The sequence below is a fragment of the Takifugu rubripes genome, chromosome 2 (assembly GCF_901000725.2).
Source record: "Takifugu rubripes chromosome 2, fTakRub1.2, whole genome shotgun sequence".
NCBI lineage: Eukaryota > Metazoa > Chordata > Actinopteri > Tetraodontiformes > Tetraodontidae > Takifugu > Takifugu rubripes.
Window position 1 is genome coordinate 9,482,087 of NC_042286.1, and position 16,867 is coordinate 9,498,953.

Below are 16,867 nucleotides of genomic sequence, written 5' to 3' on the forward strand. Positions count from 1 at the left end.
GTTTAAATCAAAATCCCTGAAAATGTCATCAGTGCGTGCATCCATCCATCCATCCATCCATCCATCCATCCATCCATCTATCCATCCATCTATCTATCTATCTATCTATCTATCTATCTATCTATCTATCTATCTATCTATCTATCTATCTATCTATCTATCTGCTAGCTACTACAGGTTGCCTCTGCTGTGGTTCAGAGAAACATGACCCTTCTCTGGCTGAAGCGTCTCCATGGCTGCAACAATAAACATTGATTGGTGAGACAGCTCTGTTACCCAACCGGGGCAATTCCTCCTTGTTGCACCAGCGAGTTATACTTTGCAGCGATGCCCAAGCGGAAAGTCAGCAACGTTAAGAGGTCGAAGGCCGGGTAAGTTCGCTCATTGTCGGCTGAGAGCACTGAGCAGAGATCAACCCCACGTTTGTTCGGTCACAGAAAAGGAAAAAAAGACGGCAAACAGGAGTCGAAACCAGATAAAGAATCCGACATGGAGAAGGTGAAGGCTAACGCTGCTCTGTGGGAGTTCAGGCTGCACGTGAGCGACCGGGCACTCGTGCAGTACCGCGAGGAGTGCCACAAGCTGGCACGCGCCCAGGGCGAGCTCTCAGACCAAATTCACCGCCAGGAGCGGGACACCATCGATATAACTCGATATTTAAAGGGGCAGAATATCGATAAAGAGGAGAAGGTGCATTCTGGTACTCCCCGCGTGTTTGTGATGGAATAAACTGACGAATTCAAACGTTGTCTCTGTCACTAATTCTAACAATAGATCGACGTGCTGCAGAAGAGCCTCGAAAACCAAGAGGTCCGCGCGCGTGAGGAGCAAACCAAGCTGGTGAGTTTATTTCAATGCGCAACAACAAGAAATGGTTCCCGGCCTCCAACATGTTTAGGCCAGTGTGTTTATAAAGGTGAATGCTGGGGGCCCACAGTGAGTGATACAGTTTATTTTGAAACTCCCGAAGCTTACATACAACTCAGGAGCTATTCTGAGCCCTTTCTTCAGATGTCTGACTCCTCTGTGTTCATCCAGACATCTTCTGAGCACCCTGTTGTCACATGTCACCCAGTTAATCACAGGTCACACAGCACAGTCACTCACACACAGACAGACAGGAAACTGGAGGACATGTGGGGGAAAACTCACACAAACAACAGGAGAACACGCACACTCCACACAAAAGACACACTTCTTGTTGTCGTACAGCACCTTTTTGGTCCGTGAGGGCAAAAACCTCCGTTATAAATATTTCACATACTTCGGTTTTTCTGGCCTCGCATGAAAATATCAAGATTTGGGAGCCACTCGTGTTCATTCAGGCAACACGATTTTATGTGCTTTGAATCATAATGTGTTTACCTGTAGCTTGAAAAAATTATGTCGCGTTGTGTTAACAGCTGTGTTGTGTGCAATTATATTGACACTCTTGGAGCAAAACAACAGCCACAAGTAAATTGGCTGTAAAATAACAAAAATAACAAACAAGCCCCCGAATGCTGAGTTGCATGATCTAATTTTACTTTTATTTATACCAGTAAACAAAGGGGGGGATAGGGACAATTTAAAGGTGCTCCTTTGGGAATCGTAGTGCCGTAGTTCATGCGATGACCAAGCCTCACACAGATCTATAGTCTGAGCTAAAGTTACGTAATACCTTACCAAAAGAATTTCTTTTCACTTCCTGTCGCTGCTCGTATACTGAAAATCAAACAGAATCCAAATCTGCTGCTTGGTAGTTTCTGGTAAAAGTGCGATAAATCACAGAGGAACGGAAAGAGAAGGAGGTGCAGTCTGGAACAATAGGCAGCATCCTTTCTTTAGACACATACGTAGCTGTTACAGACCCAAAAAAAAGTCGTGTGGTTCATTCAAACGCTGTGACATTGAGCCATTTTCTCATAGTGAGGTGACGGTTTGTCTTGAGAGAGGGACTTAGTTCATGGAACATTGTCCATTAAAGTCTCTGGAGCATGTGACACGTGGGCTCATTCCTTTGTAGAGGGAGAGAGTTGAAGGAACTGGAGACAAGTAATTCTTCTATAAAAAAGAAAACCTTCTCAGCTGCAGTTTTTGCTGTAGCAGCATGAGGAAAAAGAAGGATGCACACAACAAAAGTCCCTTGACCCATAAACCAGTGGATGCAATTTTGAAATCATTGCACTTGGAAGATCACAGAGGGGGAAAATTGCCTGTGATGCAAACCAAGGTCGAGTAAATAAATACTGCATTGTTGGAAATGAACGTGTACAGACTCATGTGAAGAATAACGATTAAGCCTGAAGTTGTAATTAGATGGTCGAAGGTCTCTCATTTAGTCATCACATATACATGTTTGTGGGTGTATATTTTCAAAGTCTCTGACGACTTTGGTCATTTTGTTAACGTTTTTGCTCGTGATGGTTTTTCCATAGTGGCATTTCGAGGGATCTAGGGTGACAGATCTGTGCTAAAGTCGGTCTGAGAAGCAGAACCTCGGTTAAAGAGGACAATCTTTGTTGCTGACTGATAAATACTGTACTTATGGGAATTTTGCAGCGGTTCTGCCTCATGTATGTTTGGATGCATAATTACCGACGTGTCAGCTGCTCTCCGGGCGTCTAATTATGTGATGGTTTCCTCAGGTTAAAGATTACACGCTTCAAATCAGCGAGCTGCACGAACTGTTCAGGAAGAGGTCCGACGACTTTGACAAGATCCAAGATGGGATGGAACGGATGAAGGAGTTTGAGAAGACAAAAGCACAGATGGAACAGGAGCTCAGTGATGTGAGGAAGGGTGGCAATATTTCTCTTTCAAGCACGTTGATGCGTTCACTGACCACTGGTGTTTGTGTCTGCTAGATTAAAAAGGCCCTGGAGGCTGCTGAGAAGCAACACAGGGAGACCCTCAATGAAATGGAGTTGAAATTCTTCAAAGAAAAGGTGACATCAAATGGAAGCAGAGAGTCTGATCAGCCTGGAGATTAACAGTGGAGGGCGTTGTTCCAGATCTAACAAGTTTAATAATCGTCCTCCGCACAGGCTCGACTGGAGAGGGAGGCTGAGGAAAAGATCGCCCTGGTGGTGGAGAGGGCCCACAGTGAAGCTGTTATGTGAGACTATTTCCTCTCCATGCCCTAATTTACACTTTAAATGTGCCTAAAAATGTAAAGAAAAAATAATTTACTCACAGGAGCCCCTATGTGTGCAACTATAGATAGACAACAAAAGCTAATATTTTCCCAACCACACAGATCAGTCATGTTCAGATAGTGTAGACGACAGGAGCCAACGATCACAACTGCCGCCACCCCAGAATAAGTGTAGCGCTGACCATAGTTTATTACTCTTGAGGGCAGAAGATGAGCTTTCCACCTCTGTTTACTTATTCTTCACAGCTCATAAAATGGCAGCATTGATATTGGCGTGGTCCTGCCGGTTTGGTTTCAGAGGGAGTTGATTGATTTCCTTTTTTAGGTCACTTAACTGCATGATCGGAACCCAATTCTCCTCAAACTGACTCCCAAACGCCTTGTGGTATTCTTAGAACGCCCCAGGAAATGACTATTTCACTTCTAACAAATATTGCCAGCCACTAAATTGAGATTTATGAGTTTCTGTAGAGATTTACCCAGTATTGTCTACAGGCAGTTGGACGACGCGTCGCGTTCAGTGTTCAAGGAGAACGTCCGTCTTAACGAAGCCCTCAAGTATCACATGAAGGAGACGGAGGACTTGCAAAAGTTGACGGCTTCTTTGGCGAAAAAAAACACCTCCTTGACTCTGGACAAGGTGTGTTTGAACCATTGGACAGCAAATAGTGTCACTTATTAGGCACTGGCAGCCCCTGGATAGAGAGCATTCATCTCCAAACTGTCACTTTCATTCATTTTTCCTTTTTAAAGACTTGTCAGAGCGGTGCAGAATATATTTCAGATGTTTTCCTCCATTTTGTTTACTTGTACAGCCCCTGTGTATTTAGCTTGTGGTCCTCCTCCGAACCCCCACCTCTCGACTGCCCTCAGTGGTCAGTGGTTTTGGTGAGGTTCCACGAGGGTGTCGGTTCAAATTTAGTGGATTCTCCTGTTTAGGTTTTCGTCCATAAAAAAAATAAATATTAGGGATTGGTGATTTTTAATTGTTATTAATTATTAATAACGTGATGACAACAATATCAGGGAAGCAAATCCACTTCGCTGAAGCTTTGGCTAGGCAAAGCTCACGAGTCGCAGCCTGTTTCAGCTTTATTTTGACAAATGAAAACATTTTTCTACATTTTTACCAATAGCGTCCCTTTTCTGTTCCATCTGTGCGCTCAGAACATGCTCGAGCTAACAATAAAGGACAATGCGACCCAGATGGAGGCCCAAAGGGAGAAGCTGCTCAAGCTGAGGGCAAAGGTAGCCTCCCTGGAGAGGACCCTGGAGCTAAACACTCAGGAGTATGAGCAACAGAGGCATAAGGAAAAGACCACCCTGGTCTGTTGCCCAGACAGCCAGGTAGAGCTGGAGCATCTGCAGAAAGAGCTGGCCCAACGGCAAAAGGACCTGGCTCACATTAAGGCGATAGCCAGGACTATTGTGGAGCAGCGCACTGAGCTAGAAGGGTTCTTCCACGATGCGCTTGCTCAGGTGAAGCAGGAGATCACGGCCTCCCGGCAGCGATACGTGAAGGAGGCGCTGCACACTTATCGCACCAGGTTAAGCGAAGCCGCAGCAGGGAAGCTTAAGTTCCCCCCCATCTGCACCTTCCATCAAAGCCCCCAGAGTACAAACTCTGTCCATTCACATATGGCTGCAGCTGAGGGATGGTAGGCACATGTTCAGCCACCTTCAGTGTGTGTTTGTCGTGATTTGAGTTCTTATATATCACAAACGTATCAGATCTGATGGAGTCTCACTAAAACCCACCTGATCATTTTCATCTGTCTTTTTTTTTAGGACTCACCAGCCTGGCAGCAAGGTTGAATTATGTGATCTCACCTGGGAACAGAAGGAACACGTGCTCAGGCTTCTCTTTGCTAAAATGAATGGCCAGAGGCAAAGGTAATAAACTTAAGTAGTTATTTTCAATTATTTTATTTATTGTCTGTCTGCCTAATGACATCATCTGAAATGTCTGGATAATTTACCACCAACGTGCACTGACACAAAGCGCCAGTTCTCCTCTGAAGACTCCTCCCTCTTCTTAATGTGTTAAACAGTCATTTTCTTCGCTGAAGAGGATACCATAAAACATCAGTTAGGCTTCGGACGATTTTCTTTTCCATCCAATTGCTTAAGAAGAATGGAGAAAGAGTCTGGGCACAATAGTAAAAATAGGCCCGACCGCAGAGTCGTGTGCTTGGAAACAAACATCTGGTCACGTCAATTTGCTCAGCCTACTGGCTTCTCTTCATGTGCACCAGCTCTTTATTTTGTCCTTTGAAGGCCTGTGGTCGGAGAGCAGCTGGTAACATGATTTTTTAGAAAGGAGTGTGCGGGGGATCTGGATGGATGGGGTATGGCAGCCAGCAGGAGACGCACAATCGTGTCAACAATGGTTTGGCACCGAGGCCGGCGGAGCAACGGAACATTGGGTTATCAGACTCCATGTGCGTCGTCTGTGGGCCCGGAGTAACCTCTCTGAGACGGGCTGTGGGCCCCGGCTCAAAGATGTAAATTTGCTACAGCATCACTTTTTTACTCTGAGGTTTTTCAACCACAACTCTGCTTTTTCCCTATAGGAAAACCAGCCAGCGTCTGTCCTTTCCTGCCTCCTCTCGGAAGAGCCTCCCTGACGGAGATGGTGCGGAGTAAGACTCTAAAGGAATGCAGGAGAAACTGCAAAAAAAAAAAAAAAAAAAACCTTGCAATTACGAAGCCTGTAGATTTATTGGCTCCGCATTCCGCGTTTAGTTGAAAAAGTATTTGCTGTGAGAAAATGGGTGCGTACATGTGATTTAGATAGCGTTGCGTAATGATGACTGTCTCCAAGAATTAAAGAGGAGCTGTCCCGGGACACTTTCATCACACAGGCGCCTGTTGTGCCGTCAGACCCAAAAAAACGCCTGCCGCCTGATCACAGTGACGATAGCGCTCCCTCCATCAATGTTTGATTTGTGTTACACAACGGATTTTTTTTTTTAAAAAGAGTCGTTCCTGTAAGACAACAATTACTCTCTGCACAATTACCGGTTCAGGAGGACACAACAAAGCTGCTGTAAATGTTGGACACGGATCCAGTAAGACCAGATATGAGTCACAGACCATCTGCACACGTGTTTCTTATACATTCTATTATTTACAGAGAGTGGTTGTGAATTTTGCTCTATGTGGAGACAAAGGGTGGATGGAGATGGGCCGAAGTTATTCAGCGTCCCATAGTTGGCATGGTGACCGCAGGGCTCTTCAATGTGGCGTCTTCAGCTTTCCACTGGGAGGTGACAGTTTTAATCTGGGTGTAGAACTGGATGCCCTGGGGAGGAACAAAAGCAGACATAAGAAAAGGAAGGCCTCCGCGAAGATTTTAATAAATTGAATAAAATGTCCCACTTGTTTTCCATAGAAGTTTGTGTCTCCTCTGAAGGATCCTCTTGATCCCGTGAAGGAGAACATAGGCAGTGGGACAGGGATGGGAACGTTCACGCCAACCTGCAAAATAACAATTTTTGCCTCTTTAGTTTCATGGGCTTCAAAAACAATCTTCCAGAATAGTAAATTGCTAGGATGAGAGCTGCCATTTAAAAAAAAAACTAGCTTACATGACAGCACCAAATAAAGCATCTTACATTTTAGTTTATAAAGCAAAGAATTGTCTTATGAAAGGGAAGAAAAGCTAAAAAAAATCATGTTTTATGAAGGCACTGCATGCTGGCATGGCACAGTCTGTTTTATATGCATGAATATGTTTGGACACACAGAGGCCTTTTGGTGAATGTTCTGGGAAGGAAAAAAGGAAAAATAGCCGTTTGTTGCGTCGAGGTTTGGAGAGGAGAACAGCACATGGCCCACACCGCATTCCCTAACATGTGAACAGCAAACACAGGACATAACTCAGGCTCCACAGGCAAACAAACAGGTTAAAACGCTGGCTGTATTTATGTTTTAACATCGCCGGGTCTGCAGGAATCCCGTTTGAGCGTATTTTAAACCTCCCCCCAGCTTCCATTTCCCCCTATTTCCACTTTACATGCACACATATTTGCTGTGACTATTCTAGCCTTGACCAGAGGAGGGGAGGGGGAGCGTGTTTATTTTAGGTGATGGCAAACAGGGCTTTACTTGAGAAGGAAAATCATCGTATATTTAACGCGTGCGACGGTTTTCGAGAACGTCTCACTGTTTTCGCACCGCTCACCTGGCCCACGTCCACCTCGTGAGTGTATTTGCGCGCCGTGGCGCCGTTGGTGGTGAAGATGGCTGTGCCGTTGCCGTAGGGGTTCCTGTTGACCATACAGATGGCATCATCCAGGGTGTCCGCCTCCAGAACCACCAGCACAGGCCCGAAGATCTCTTCGGTGTAGCACTTCATGTCAGGCTGCCAGAGCACAAACATTGACATGCAGCGGTGCTCAGGGGGATATTTTTGGGGTACACACGTCTGGAGACACGCACCGTCACGTTGCCGAGGATGGTGGGACCCACAAAGTAGCCGCTCTCGTAACCTTTGACTTTGACGTTCCGGCCGTCCAGCAGAAGCTTTGCGCCCTGGTCCACGCCGCTCTGGATCAGACTGCAAACTCTCTCCTTGGCTTGTGGTGAGATCAGAGGCCCAACATCTGCCCCAGGCTGGTCTCCTAACAGGGTCCAAAAAAAAGCCAACTATATGGTTACATTCTATAGCGCTGGCTTAATGTGAACTGACATCCAAATGTTGGGGCCAGCCCCCCCTCCTCCCGGGACACTCCCTCAAAAATGGATACCTTTGGGTTTCCTGTCTACTTATACAGATCCTTGTCACAGCAACCAATCAATCTCAATTTTACTTGAAATTTTTTTTTAAAAGGATTTGATCCTCTAAATCACTATTTAGGTCTGTGCCGCAGATCTGGCCACAAATTTGCAGCATGGCTCACTCAACAAGCCCTCGCTGTGTAGTTACAACAGGGCAAAAGGTGTGGTTAGGTCGGTGTGGGTGGCCCTGACAGGACCGGTCCGAAAGGCCACAGGGGGCTCAAGAGAGAGGGAAAGAGGGGTGAAGGGTGGAGCGGCACCTGCGTTCACTCGCAGAGCCTTGGCTCGCTCCACCAGTTCCGGCAACCAGCTCCTCGCCTCGCCCACCAGAATGGCTGTGGACAGAGCCATGCAGCGCTGTCCCGCTGCCCCGAACGCCGCGCCCACAAGCTGGTTTAGAGTGTTCTCCTTGTTGGCATCCGGCATTACCACACCATGGTTCTTGGCTCCCTGGTGAGTAAGAGATGTGGTTAGCTCTTTGCTGTTTTATCTCCACTTCACAGCTGATTCGTAAAAAGTGATAATGTCCGGATAAAGTCAAAACAGCAGAGGGCACTTTTGTCCAGTAAACTTGTTTTCGACTTACGATTAACCATAAGATGAATCAAACATATGTCACTAACCCTATTTGGACAAAAGCGTCTGCTAAATGATTAAAGTGTAAATCTACGACGTCCAAATAAATACAGTTGAACTTCTCAATTATGAAGGGTTTTTTTTTAATGGATCTCTGTTTTAAAATATCTCACATTAAGGCGAGTGGCCTTAATTGTTTTGGACAAGAACAGCTTTCAGTGCTGGGAATTCAACATTTTCCAATGATTTTTTTTCTTTTTAAAGCTCCCAAAAAACTAGGTTACTGTGCCATTCTGTCAACACTGAAGCGTTTCACATCAAACGTCTACTGGTGACCTGACCACAGTCACATAAAATAAAGTGCCTGCTAACCGACATGTGTGTTCAGGACCTCGAGTAAATGCATTTTTGTACACTATTGAAGTAATCTAGTAGATTACCCTACAATATTACCGGTAGACATTTAACCTTGATATAAGTCTACAAAGCCAAACAAACACCCTCATTGCTTTTATATGCTAATTAATTTATATTCACATTTTAGGTAAAGTATCTACATATTAGCAACCCATCTCTTTAAAAAACAATTTTAAACACTAGTCCGAGTTGCTCAGCCAACAGTGCGACGCAAACAGCTTCAAGAATCTGTTGGGGAATGCTGCCACCTGCTGGCCATTTATAGTAAGTACCGCCACCCGCTGCTCGATACTCACCATGTTGGACTGGACTCTCTTTCCATTTCTAGAGCCTCTCTCATAAATATACTCGCCAGCTTGATTTGAACCAACAAAGCTAATGGCCTTGATGGCTGGATGGTCACAGATGAAGTTCACAGCTGTGACAGAAAAGATTAATAGGCGAGTATAAAGACTGCTAATTCACACGTACCAATACCACAATATAAAGACTGCTCTCTGACTCACAAGGGCTGCCTTTCTAAGGCTTCACATCTTACCAGCATGTTGGCCATGGATGATGTTTAGTGTTCCGTCCGGTGCGCCGGCATCCTGCAGCATCTTGGCGAGCAGCATGGCACAGGTGGGCACTCGCTCTGAAGGCTTCAGCAGGTAGGTGTTGCCACACACCATAGCCATGGGGAACATCCAGAGAGGGATCATGGCGGGGAAGTTGAAGGGGGCGATGCCTGCGCATACACCTAGAGGCAGGCGGTAGGTGTAGGTGTCCATGTCTTTGGTGATAGAGGGCAGGGTTTCGCCGAGCATCAGGGAGGTGATGCTGCAGGCGTGCTCAACGACCTCTGGAAAAGATAGGAAAAAGCTTGATTTAATTAGCTTTTTTTATATATTGCTGAAATTGATAAACTGCTTATTATGTGTCCTAAATCTCTCCTTGGTTAGTGGTGATCTTAAAGGAATCTGTCCTTTGCTCTGGCATAATTCATTAACTATTGTTGCAGCCACAAAGCAAATGGCTACACAACCCTGAGAACATTTACCACTTTCTTGACTAGCTCTGCATAAACTTACGCAATCCTCTGAAAACGTCCCCCTCCGCATCTGCAAGGGTCTTTCCCTGTTCGTATGTGATGGACTTGGCCAGTTCTTTCTGAAACAAGATTCCCAAAGTGAGTCTTTCATTGGGCCACGTCAACAGCGGGAGTGTGAGAGAGACAGAGGAGATTTAACAGGTTAATGAGGTGAATCAAGAGTTTCTCTTTCATCACTGAAGTGGAACAGTTGCACTTTCGGCCGTCTGAACCTTTGCCTTACAATGTTATCTTTGATGAGCTGTTGATACCGCAGGAAGAGCTGCTGCCGAGCCAAGATGGACGTCTCTGACCAGGAGCGATAGGCTCTTGAACACGAGTCCACAGCAGCCAACATCTCCTCCTGCGTGGCTTTGGGGACGCGGTAGATCACTTCATTTGTAGACTGCAGGGGCAAAAACAAAAGAGTATCTGAGATTTGGTTTTTGCATAATCATTAATACAATTTAATGTCAAAAGTGAATTGCCATTTTTCTTGTGATCCCCCTGGAAAACAGGACTTTTGCCACTTTGCATGAAAAGATAAGTGGATTTTTAAGGCAGGAAATAGAAATGCTTACGGGATTATGAATATCAAGCCATTCTGAAGTCTTAGACTCAATAAACTTCCCATCAATAAACAGCTTGGTGGTGGGCTGTGAGGAGAAAGATCACAAGTGTGCATTAACATGTTTACACAGTGTTATTATTAACTGGTAATTATACAACTCACCACAGAGGAGGAGTAACACATGCGCCCAACTCTCAAGGGGACCTAAGAAATGAACAGTAAAGAATGTAAAGCCATTAAAAAGTAATACTGGCTACTTTTGTCCTGCTTAGAGACTATAACTGCAGTTAGTGCAGGTTTAGTTTACATGTACTTTTGATACATTTCTTGAACCAAAAGTTTTTGCTTAGAACCTAATTAGGAAAGCGAATGTGAAAACATAAAGCTGTGCTGATTATATCATCGGTGTCCTGGTTCAGGTACGAAGAGTTGAAACAGGCCAGTGCACAAGCCTGCAGCACATAATAGTGTGTAGAGTCCAAGATGTCAAGTGTCAATGCATCATTACATACAAGAGAGGTTCAAAATGTAAAATATTTCCATACCTTTGTCTTTAAAACTGATCTTAACACTGTTGCAGCCATGGTGGAAATTAGAATTCCTGGAGGTCGAATGAATCTGAACTGTTCTGCAGATTCAGCCACCAAGAACAGGCCACTGCCGGATTCGTTCCATTCTTTCGTTCGGGGCGGTATTGACAGGAATTATGGGCTTTCTATTGGTCGTATGGCCGCATAGACCGGCCTTATCGGTTAACCATTGGACAATACGGCTGGAGAGGCTTGCGCCTATTGGTGGAAGATTACGAAACCCGGAAGTCATCGCTCGGTGAACCGAAACGCCTGGCAAAATACGAAAGCATTAAAGTCGTAATGATAGTGGTTCGTTCAAGTTTCCAGCGTGCGTTTGCATGAGCTGCGTGAAAATATCTGCGAGGGCCAGCGAGAAAGTCAAAGCAATAAAGTGGTCACCGCAATGCACTTGTCCCTTGTTCAACTCGCCAAGGTAAAGCACATCAACAGCGTTGAATGTTTGCTAACGATATGTAAACTGGCCTCAAATGAAGTCCAGATGTTGCTTAGTCATGGATCAAAGAGTAGGTAGGAGGGGCGGTGGGGGAACTTGCCATTGGCTGCTGCATGCTGATGTTTAATCTCCATGCACACTTGAAGTTATTGTAGTCTTGTTGAAGGAAAATTGAACCAATTCAGCAATGGCATCCCAAACCAAGGTGACACAGTCAGCATGATTTCGATTTTAATGGAAAACCTGTGCTTCAAAATAGATTGATTGAATTTCCGTTGTGCTTTTAACCTACAAAGCCTGTTCTTCATGGATACTTCAGAAGCTCCTGCTCCTGGAGAGTTCGGATCGGTAAGTAAAGTCACACCACTTGACTGACCTTTTTTAGTGTAACACGGCAATAACCAATTGGTGCGTGGCAGCCTTTGCTCTTAAAGGTGTTGAATTTGACCAGGTTCCAGTTAATCTAATCAAAGATGGAGGTCAGCAGGTACAGTGACCTTCTAATGCCTCCCTACGCTACTCTATTACATCATGCGTATTCTCATTGGCATCATCATAACTGAATCTTTTGTATGTTTTTTATATTTTAGCTGACAGAGCAGTACAAGACATTAAACCCTATGCAACAGGTGCCTGCAGTAGAAATCGATGGCATCACTCTGTCTCAGTCAGTGAGTCCATAGACATTAGTCTTCCTGAACTTCAGCTTTTGTGAGATCCTGGAATATTTGGTCAAATGTTTCATCCCTGCACAGTTGGCAGTGATCCAGTACATCGACGAGACGCGTCCGGGACCTCGTCTTCTCCCAGCAGACCCAAAGAAACGCGCTCAGGTTCGGATGATAAGTGACCTCATTGCCTCAGGAATTCAGCCGCTGCAGGTGAGCACTGAGCATCCCAAACGGTCCACCAGGCTGGATCACGAGTCAGTGTTGGTCCCCCCACATTTCAGAATTTGTACGTGATTCAGAAGATGGGAGCGGAAAAGATGCAGTGGGCCCAGCATTTCATCGATCGCGGCTTCCAAGGTTGGCGGGTTTCTTCCACCTCTCAGAGCAGCCGATATGTGACACTTTCTCACCTTTCTCCTCCAGCTCTGGAGCCTATTCTGAAGGAAACATCAGGGACGTACTGTGTGGATGACGAGGTGAGGGTTCCGTGTAGAAGCACCATTTCTCAAAAGGATGATACATAAACACATCTGACACTGTTTCCCTCAGATCTCCATGGCAGACATCTGCCTGGTCCCACAGGTCTACAATGCAGAGAGGTTTTTAAATTTATTAATTACATTAATAAGCAATCGCCAACAAAAGACAAGGTTTTTCCCCTCTACAGCCATGATCTGTCTTCTCATCTAGGTTCAAAGTGGACCTGGAGAAGTATCCCACCATCAAACGGTTGAATCAAACCCTACGTGAGATCGAAGCCTTTAGAGTGAGCCACCCGTCCTGCCAACCGGACACGCCTGAAGAGCTGCGTGGTTAGAACCGCTCGCCCGTCTGCAGCGTTAATAAAACCAGCGAAAACCAGTTTCAGCGAGATTTTCCAAAAAGGAGTGAAACGTTTGAGAGCAATTTGACTTTATTCATTTTTCAAATCCTGCGTTAACCCCTCATATACATAATAAATGTGGACGCAAGCGCGTAATGTGTAAAATATGAAAATTTGGATTTGTGATGCAAATCGAGCCTCTGTTGTCAGCCTGTGGGGAGCAACTATGCAGTTACAGATTTAAAACTTTACAACTTTTACTGACAGTCTGAGAGAGCATAAAAGCAAGTGCCCAGTTTGGATTTCCTTCCCGGCGGTGCCTTCACTTGTCGTCGGGGATCTCCAGGATGCATTTGAGTGTGTCGTTGTAGAAGGTGCCGCAGCAGTCCGACCCACCAAACAGCAGCAGTGTGCAGCATACGCTGCCATTTGCTCTCTGCTTAGACTTCTCGGTGTGTTTTGAAGCGGAGCTGCTTAGATTTATCATGCTGTGCCCTGCACGAGGCCTGGAGCAGAGCAGAGGAGAGGACATCGAGCTCCACGTGTTGGTGTCTGAAAAAGGGGGTGGGGGGAGGGAAGAAGGATTTCATGTTCACAACAGGCGATATCCAAGCTGTTTTCGCCAACAAGCTCACCGACGTTGATGATTTGTACGTCCTGCAGGGCTCCGATCGCACTGCAACCACCGCAGACTAAAATCCTGTTGCCTGAAACGGGCACCGCTGCATGAAACCTGCTCAGGGACACAAAACAAAACGGGTTATTCTGTCCTCAGGACACTCCGCTGCGATACCCTCAGGGTGACTCCAGCCCTGTACTCACCCTCGAGGCAGCGGAGGCATGTTTCCACATTTGGCAGCCGCGTACTCCATGAATCCTTCCCAAATAAGGAAAAAAGTATCGGGTCTGAAATCTGCTCAGCACTCCCTTATGCAACCACAGACTTTTTTTACCCAGGTCCAGAATGTGGAGGTCGTTGAGGTAAGTAGCCGTCGTACGCCCTCCAAATATTACCAACTTATCCGACATCAGCGTGGCCGAATGCCTGGAGCACAAAGACTGTTGGTGTTGAGGACAAGCAAAATTTGGATCGAGTCTGTCATTTCGGAACAAAAACGGACCCGAAGCGAGGCAGAGGTTTGTCCCCCTCTACGATGGGCTTGTACCAGAGCTGGAACTCTGGGTTATAGATGTACAGAGCACTGCTGCACGACTTCTCCCCGGAGCTGCTGCTCGGGTGAACACCACCAAAGACGAAAAGCTCTTTCTTGTAAAAGGTTGCAGAATGATACGCCAATTTCGGGACATTCCCCTTAGCCTGAAACACAAGCACAGCATCCTTTATTTCGTTTCGAGTCGTTAAACATGACATTCAAGCTTGCGCCAAACCCACGGTGACAATCTTCCAGTTCCACGTCAGAGTGTCGAGGATGTAGAGCTCGCTGTAGCGCTGAGCCTCCCTCAGGCCTCCGTAAACAAAGACGGATTTAGAGTCCGGGTCAAAGGTGGCGGAGTGCCCTCGAGCGCAGGGCGGCACGGGTCCAGAGGCGGAGGAGTTCATGGGGAACCAGAAGTCACTGTCTGAGAGCAGGTCATAAAAGGGAAACATGGACTGTTTGTTCAGCGTTGTGCTGCTTTACAGCTCTCCAGTCATTGGCTCCTCATCGGCTGCCAGCGAGCAGGCGGGCGTGGGTAATGATCAATAAACATTGTATGGGCCACATACTTCAATCAAGCCCACCGACCTAACTCGAGCTTCCACAGGGAGTCTTTGCAGTAGTTCTGATCCATCGTCTCCCCTCCGATGAGCACGGCCGTGTCGGGGTCACTCAAACACATCGTGTGGCTCCAGCGCTTCGATGGACACACTGAAACTAATGACGTAGTCCATCAGAACCTCCCCTCCCACCCCCGTCCTACCACGAGAGGTGAAAATCAATCTTTTTTCCGACCTTCCCGGTTGTCGCTCTTTATCTGCGCCGTCATTTCTTCTTGGCTGTTCATCCTGGACAGCCTCCTTTTCTTGGGGGTTGAAGCCCGGTCCAGGTCCTCACCGAGACTGTCCATGTCCTCAGAGCTCCAGGTCAGGCGTCCCCGGCTGATAACAGTCCGTCTGGGTGTCTTTTCCTCGAGATCACAGGGGGGAAAAAAAAGGTACGTCATCCCATCAATGCAAATATTAGCCAAAATAAAGCGATTAATCAACACCAGTCTTACTGTTGGCCAAACTGGGGGCTTGTCTCTCATTGTTGATTCACTGGTGTCAATTTTGTTCACTTGGATCTCACCACAGCAAACACTATCCTCCAGGTGGGAGGAGTCAGCAGTTATCTGTAACGCAGGGTAGCAAGAGTGCACTTTTTGCTGATCAGAAATTTGAAAAACCAATTATGTGATCTCACCCTTTCATTCACGCCACTTTGGTCGAGCGTGCAAAACAGATCGGTGGAGTTGTGCGGGTCTGGGAACAAACATTTCTTCTGAACCTGACCAATGCTGTCGAAGACACCGGCTGTGTCCTGGGTCAGGAAAATATCCAATAAGCTCTCTATGATCTGGTGAGATGATCTACTGATCACCTGAGACCCACCTCACCGCACACTGTGAGCACAATCTTCCCATAAAACCCTTTCCGGCCTCTCTCTGCTGCCACTGTGAGCACATCTCCGCTCCAGTCTCCCTCCCAGATCAGGCACCTGGGGTCATCAAGCACCTTGAATGGAAGATTTTTGCTGCTTGAATATAAATACCTCAACATACCTGTCATGTGTTGACAGAGTCCCTATTCTTTGGGCCGGAAGTTCTGCACCGACCACCACGTCCACCGATATTGTGGCGTCGCCGCTTTTCCATTCTCCAAGACCAAAGACGACCAGCTGCTTGGGAAGTGGAAGAGGAACGTGGGCTTGGAAACACTTTCGGTTGGACTTGCTGCGGATGAGACACGTTTGAGCCGTGGCGTTGAAGAAAAGGCCACTTTCGAATCAGAGTTTCTACCTGATGAACTGACGCGGGGCCTCGCGCAGGGACCAGAGCAGGTAAAAGCTCCACTTCCCCATGTTGTCTTCTGGTCATGAACCACGAGAACGGCGCGAGGAGCTCAGCTGCAGGCTCAATCGCCTGTGATTGGCTAATGACTCTCGCGCACGTTGGACAGCGACGCAATTTATTAATTAGCGGAAGTGCGACGTCATTAAACACCTGCTGCAGCTCGGCCAGGTACCAATTATATATTGATCGGATTTTAAAGAAAAGACGAAAAGAGATAATAGCATCTTTTTTGTAAAAAAAAAAAAAAGTTTGTTTTTGCTCATTAGTCTAGAAGTGTGACACAAAACCAATGACATTTTTCGCGAAAAATGTTTTTCTTTGTAATTCCAATTGGTAACGGCAGAGGGGGCTAATTGCTCAACGTTCGCCAAGGCGTGGTCGTGCTAACTTAATATATTATATCCGCCCAAATAATTGTTGTGAATGAAACATTTTTAATATTTGCAGCGCCAAGTTGGGGATATTATAAGCACACTAGCTCTTTTGATGCAATGGGAAGAAAAACATATAGCAATGCACTGTTGGCCAAGCAATAAAAATTTCAAGACTGTTGTGTTCTTAAACTTTAAAATAGAACCAAATGTTGATGCACTTGTCATTTGAATTAAAACAGTACTTCATGGCAGTAAAACCACTTTGTTAACATGTAATTACTGATTATATTTGAGAGACCCATTAAACACTACAGAATAGAGACGCTGACTTGGGAGTAACTTGCCTCTGGGGAGAGCTGAAAATAAACCCT

General features: G+C 46.1%; 4 protein-coding genes across 6 annotated transcripts; 2 read left to right on the forward strand and 2 right to left on the reverse strand.

Annotated features, from left to right (window-relative positions):
• Positions 1 to 149: 149 nt before the first annotated feature.
• On the forward strand, positions 150 to 5,782 carry LOC101070115 (basal body-orientation factor 1). The gene is made up of 10 exons (XM_003962637.2): positions 150 to 371; positions 438 to 690; positions 775 to 840; positions 2,628 to 2,771; positions 2,847 to 2,927; positions 3,027 to 3,097; positions 3,632 to 3,776; positions 4,304 to 4,794; positions 4,925 to 5,029; positions 5,710 to 5,782. Exons 1-10 carry the CDS (start codon positions 328 to 330, stop codon positions 5,780 to 5,782), a joined length of 1,473 nt encoding a protein of 490 aa, XP_003962686.1. The 5' UTR covers positions 150 to 327.
• A 50-nt stretch (positions 5,783 to 5,832) lies between these two features.
• aldh6a1 (aldehyde dehydrogenase 6 family, member A1) lies at positions 5,833 to 11,236 on the reverse strand. Its single transcript, XM_003962458.3, has 12 exons — positions 11,097 to 11,236; positions 10,714 to 10,755; positions 10,562 to 10,636; positions 10,225 to 10,386; positions 9,982 to 10,060; positions 9,450 to 9,752; positions 9,208 to 9,329; positions 8,179 to 8,368; positions 7,580 to 7,761; positions 7,323 to 7,502; positions 6,518 to 6,616; positions 5,833 to 6,440 (listed from the first exon to the last, which is right to left on the reverse strand). Exons 1-12 carry the CDS (start codon positions 11,133 to 11,135, stop codon positions 6,336 to 6,338), a joined length of 1,578 nt encoding a protein of 525 aa, XP_003962507.1. The 5' UTR covers positions 11,136 to 11,236; the 3' UTR covers positions 5,833 to 6,335.
• A 126-nt stretch (positions 11,237 to 11,362) lies between these two features.
• gstz1 (glutathione S-transferase zeta 1) lies at positions 11,363 to 13,238 on the forward strand. Of its 3 annotated transcripts, none has more exons than XM_003962636.3 (9): positions 11,527 to 11,556; positions 11,874 to 11,925; positions 11,997 to 12,064; positions 12,168 to 12,248; positions 12,333 to 12,458; positions 12,530 to 12,605; positions 12,672 to 12,724; positions 12,798 to 12,847; positions 12,939 to 13,238. In XM_003962636.3, the coding sequence occupies exons 1-9, from the start codon at positions 11,527 to 11,529 to the stop codon at positions 13,063 to 13,065; spliced, it is 663 nt and encodes a 220-aa protein (XP_003962685.2). In that variant the 3' UTR covers positions 13,066 to 13,238. The 3 variants fall into 3 exon arrangements, with proteins under 3 accessions (XP_029688503.1, XP_003962685.2, XP_011615419.2); XM_011617117.2 differs by lacking the exon at positions 11,527 to 11,556 and adding an exon at positions 11,626 to 11,782 and having other exon boundaries at positions 12,939 to 13,102; XM_029832643.1 differs by lacking the exon at positions 11,997 to 12,064 and having other exon boundaries at positions 11,363 to 11,556; positions 12,939 to 13,089.
• LOC101069658 (rab9 effector protein with kelch motifs) lies at positions 13,144 to 16,772 on the reverse strand. Its single transcript, XM_011617102.2, has 13 exons — positions 16,069 to 16,772; positions 15,832 to 16,002; positions 15,662 to 15,767; positions 15,474 to 15,590; positions 15,289 to 15,402; positions 15,024 to 15,198; positions 14,817 to 14,945; positions 14,465 to 14,652; positions 14,193 to 14,389; positions 14,025 to 14,116; positions 13,894 to 13,948; positions 13,707 to 13,804; positions 13,144 to 13,623 (listed from the first exon to the last, which is right to left on the reverse strand). Exons 1-13 carry the CDS (start codon positions 16,128 to 16,130, stop codon positions 13,394 to 13,396), a joined length of 1,734 nt encoding a protein of 577 aa, XP_011615404.2. The 5' UTR covers positions 16,131 to 16,772; the 3' UTR covers positions 13,144 to 13,393.
• Between the last annotated feature and the right edge of the window lie 95 nt (positions 16,773 to 16,867).

Bases quoted from the DNA above. Each gene is read 5' to 3' on its own strand.
- LOC101070115 (XM_003962637.2), top strand. From the start codon at position 328: ATGCCCAAGCGGAAAGTCAGCAACGTTAAGAGGTCGAAGGCCGG. The intron at 372-437 runs GTAAGTTCGCTC...GTTCGGTCACAG, and splicing joins GTTAAGAGGTCGAAGGCCGG to AAAAGGAAAAAAAGACGGCA. The intron at 691-774 runs GTGCATTCTGGT...TTCTAACAATAG, and splicing joins ATATCGATAAAGAGGAGAAG to ATCGACGTGCTGCAGAAGAG.
- aldh6a1 (XM_003962458.3), bottom strand. From the start codon at position 11,135: ATGGCTGCAACAGTGTTAAGATCAGTTTTAAAGACAAAG. The intron at 10,061-10,224 runs GTAAGGCAAAGG...ATCTTGTTTCAG, and splicing joins AGCTCATCAAAGATAACATT to AAAGAACTGGCCAAGTCCAT. The intron at 9,753-9,981 runs GTAAGTTTATGC...TATCTTTTCCAG, and splicing joins GGACGTTTTCAGAGGATTGC to AGGTCGTTGAGCACGCCTGC.
- gstz1 (XM_003962636.3), top strand. From the start codon at position 11,527: ATGCACTTGTCCCTTGTTCAACTCGCCAAG. The intron at 12,065-12,167 runs GTACAGTGACCT...TTTATATTTTAG, and splicing joins TCAAAGATGGAGGTCAGCAG to CTGACAGAGCAGTACAAGAC. The intron at 12,848-12,938 runs GTTTTTAAATTT...CTTCTCATCTAG, and splicing joins CAGGTCTACAATGCAGAGAG to GTTCAAAGTGGACCTGGAGA.
- LOC101069658 (XM_011617102.2), bottom strand. From the start codon at position 16,130: ATGGGGAAGTGGAGCTTTTACCTGCTCTGGTCCCTGCGCGAGGCCCCG. The intron at 15,199-15,288 runs GTAAGACTGGTG...TGTGATCTCGAG, and splicing joins AGCCCCCAGTTTGGCCAACA to GAAAAGACACCCAGACGGAC. The intron at 14,946-15,023 runs GTCGGAAAAAAG...CTACGTCATTAG, and splicing joins AAAGAGCGACAACCGGGAAG to TTTCAGTGTGTCCATCGAAG.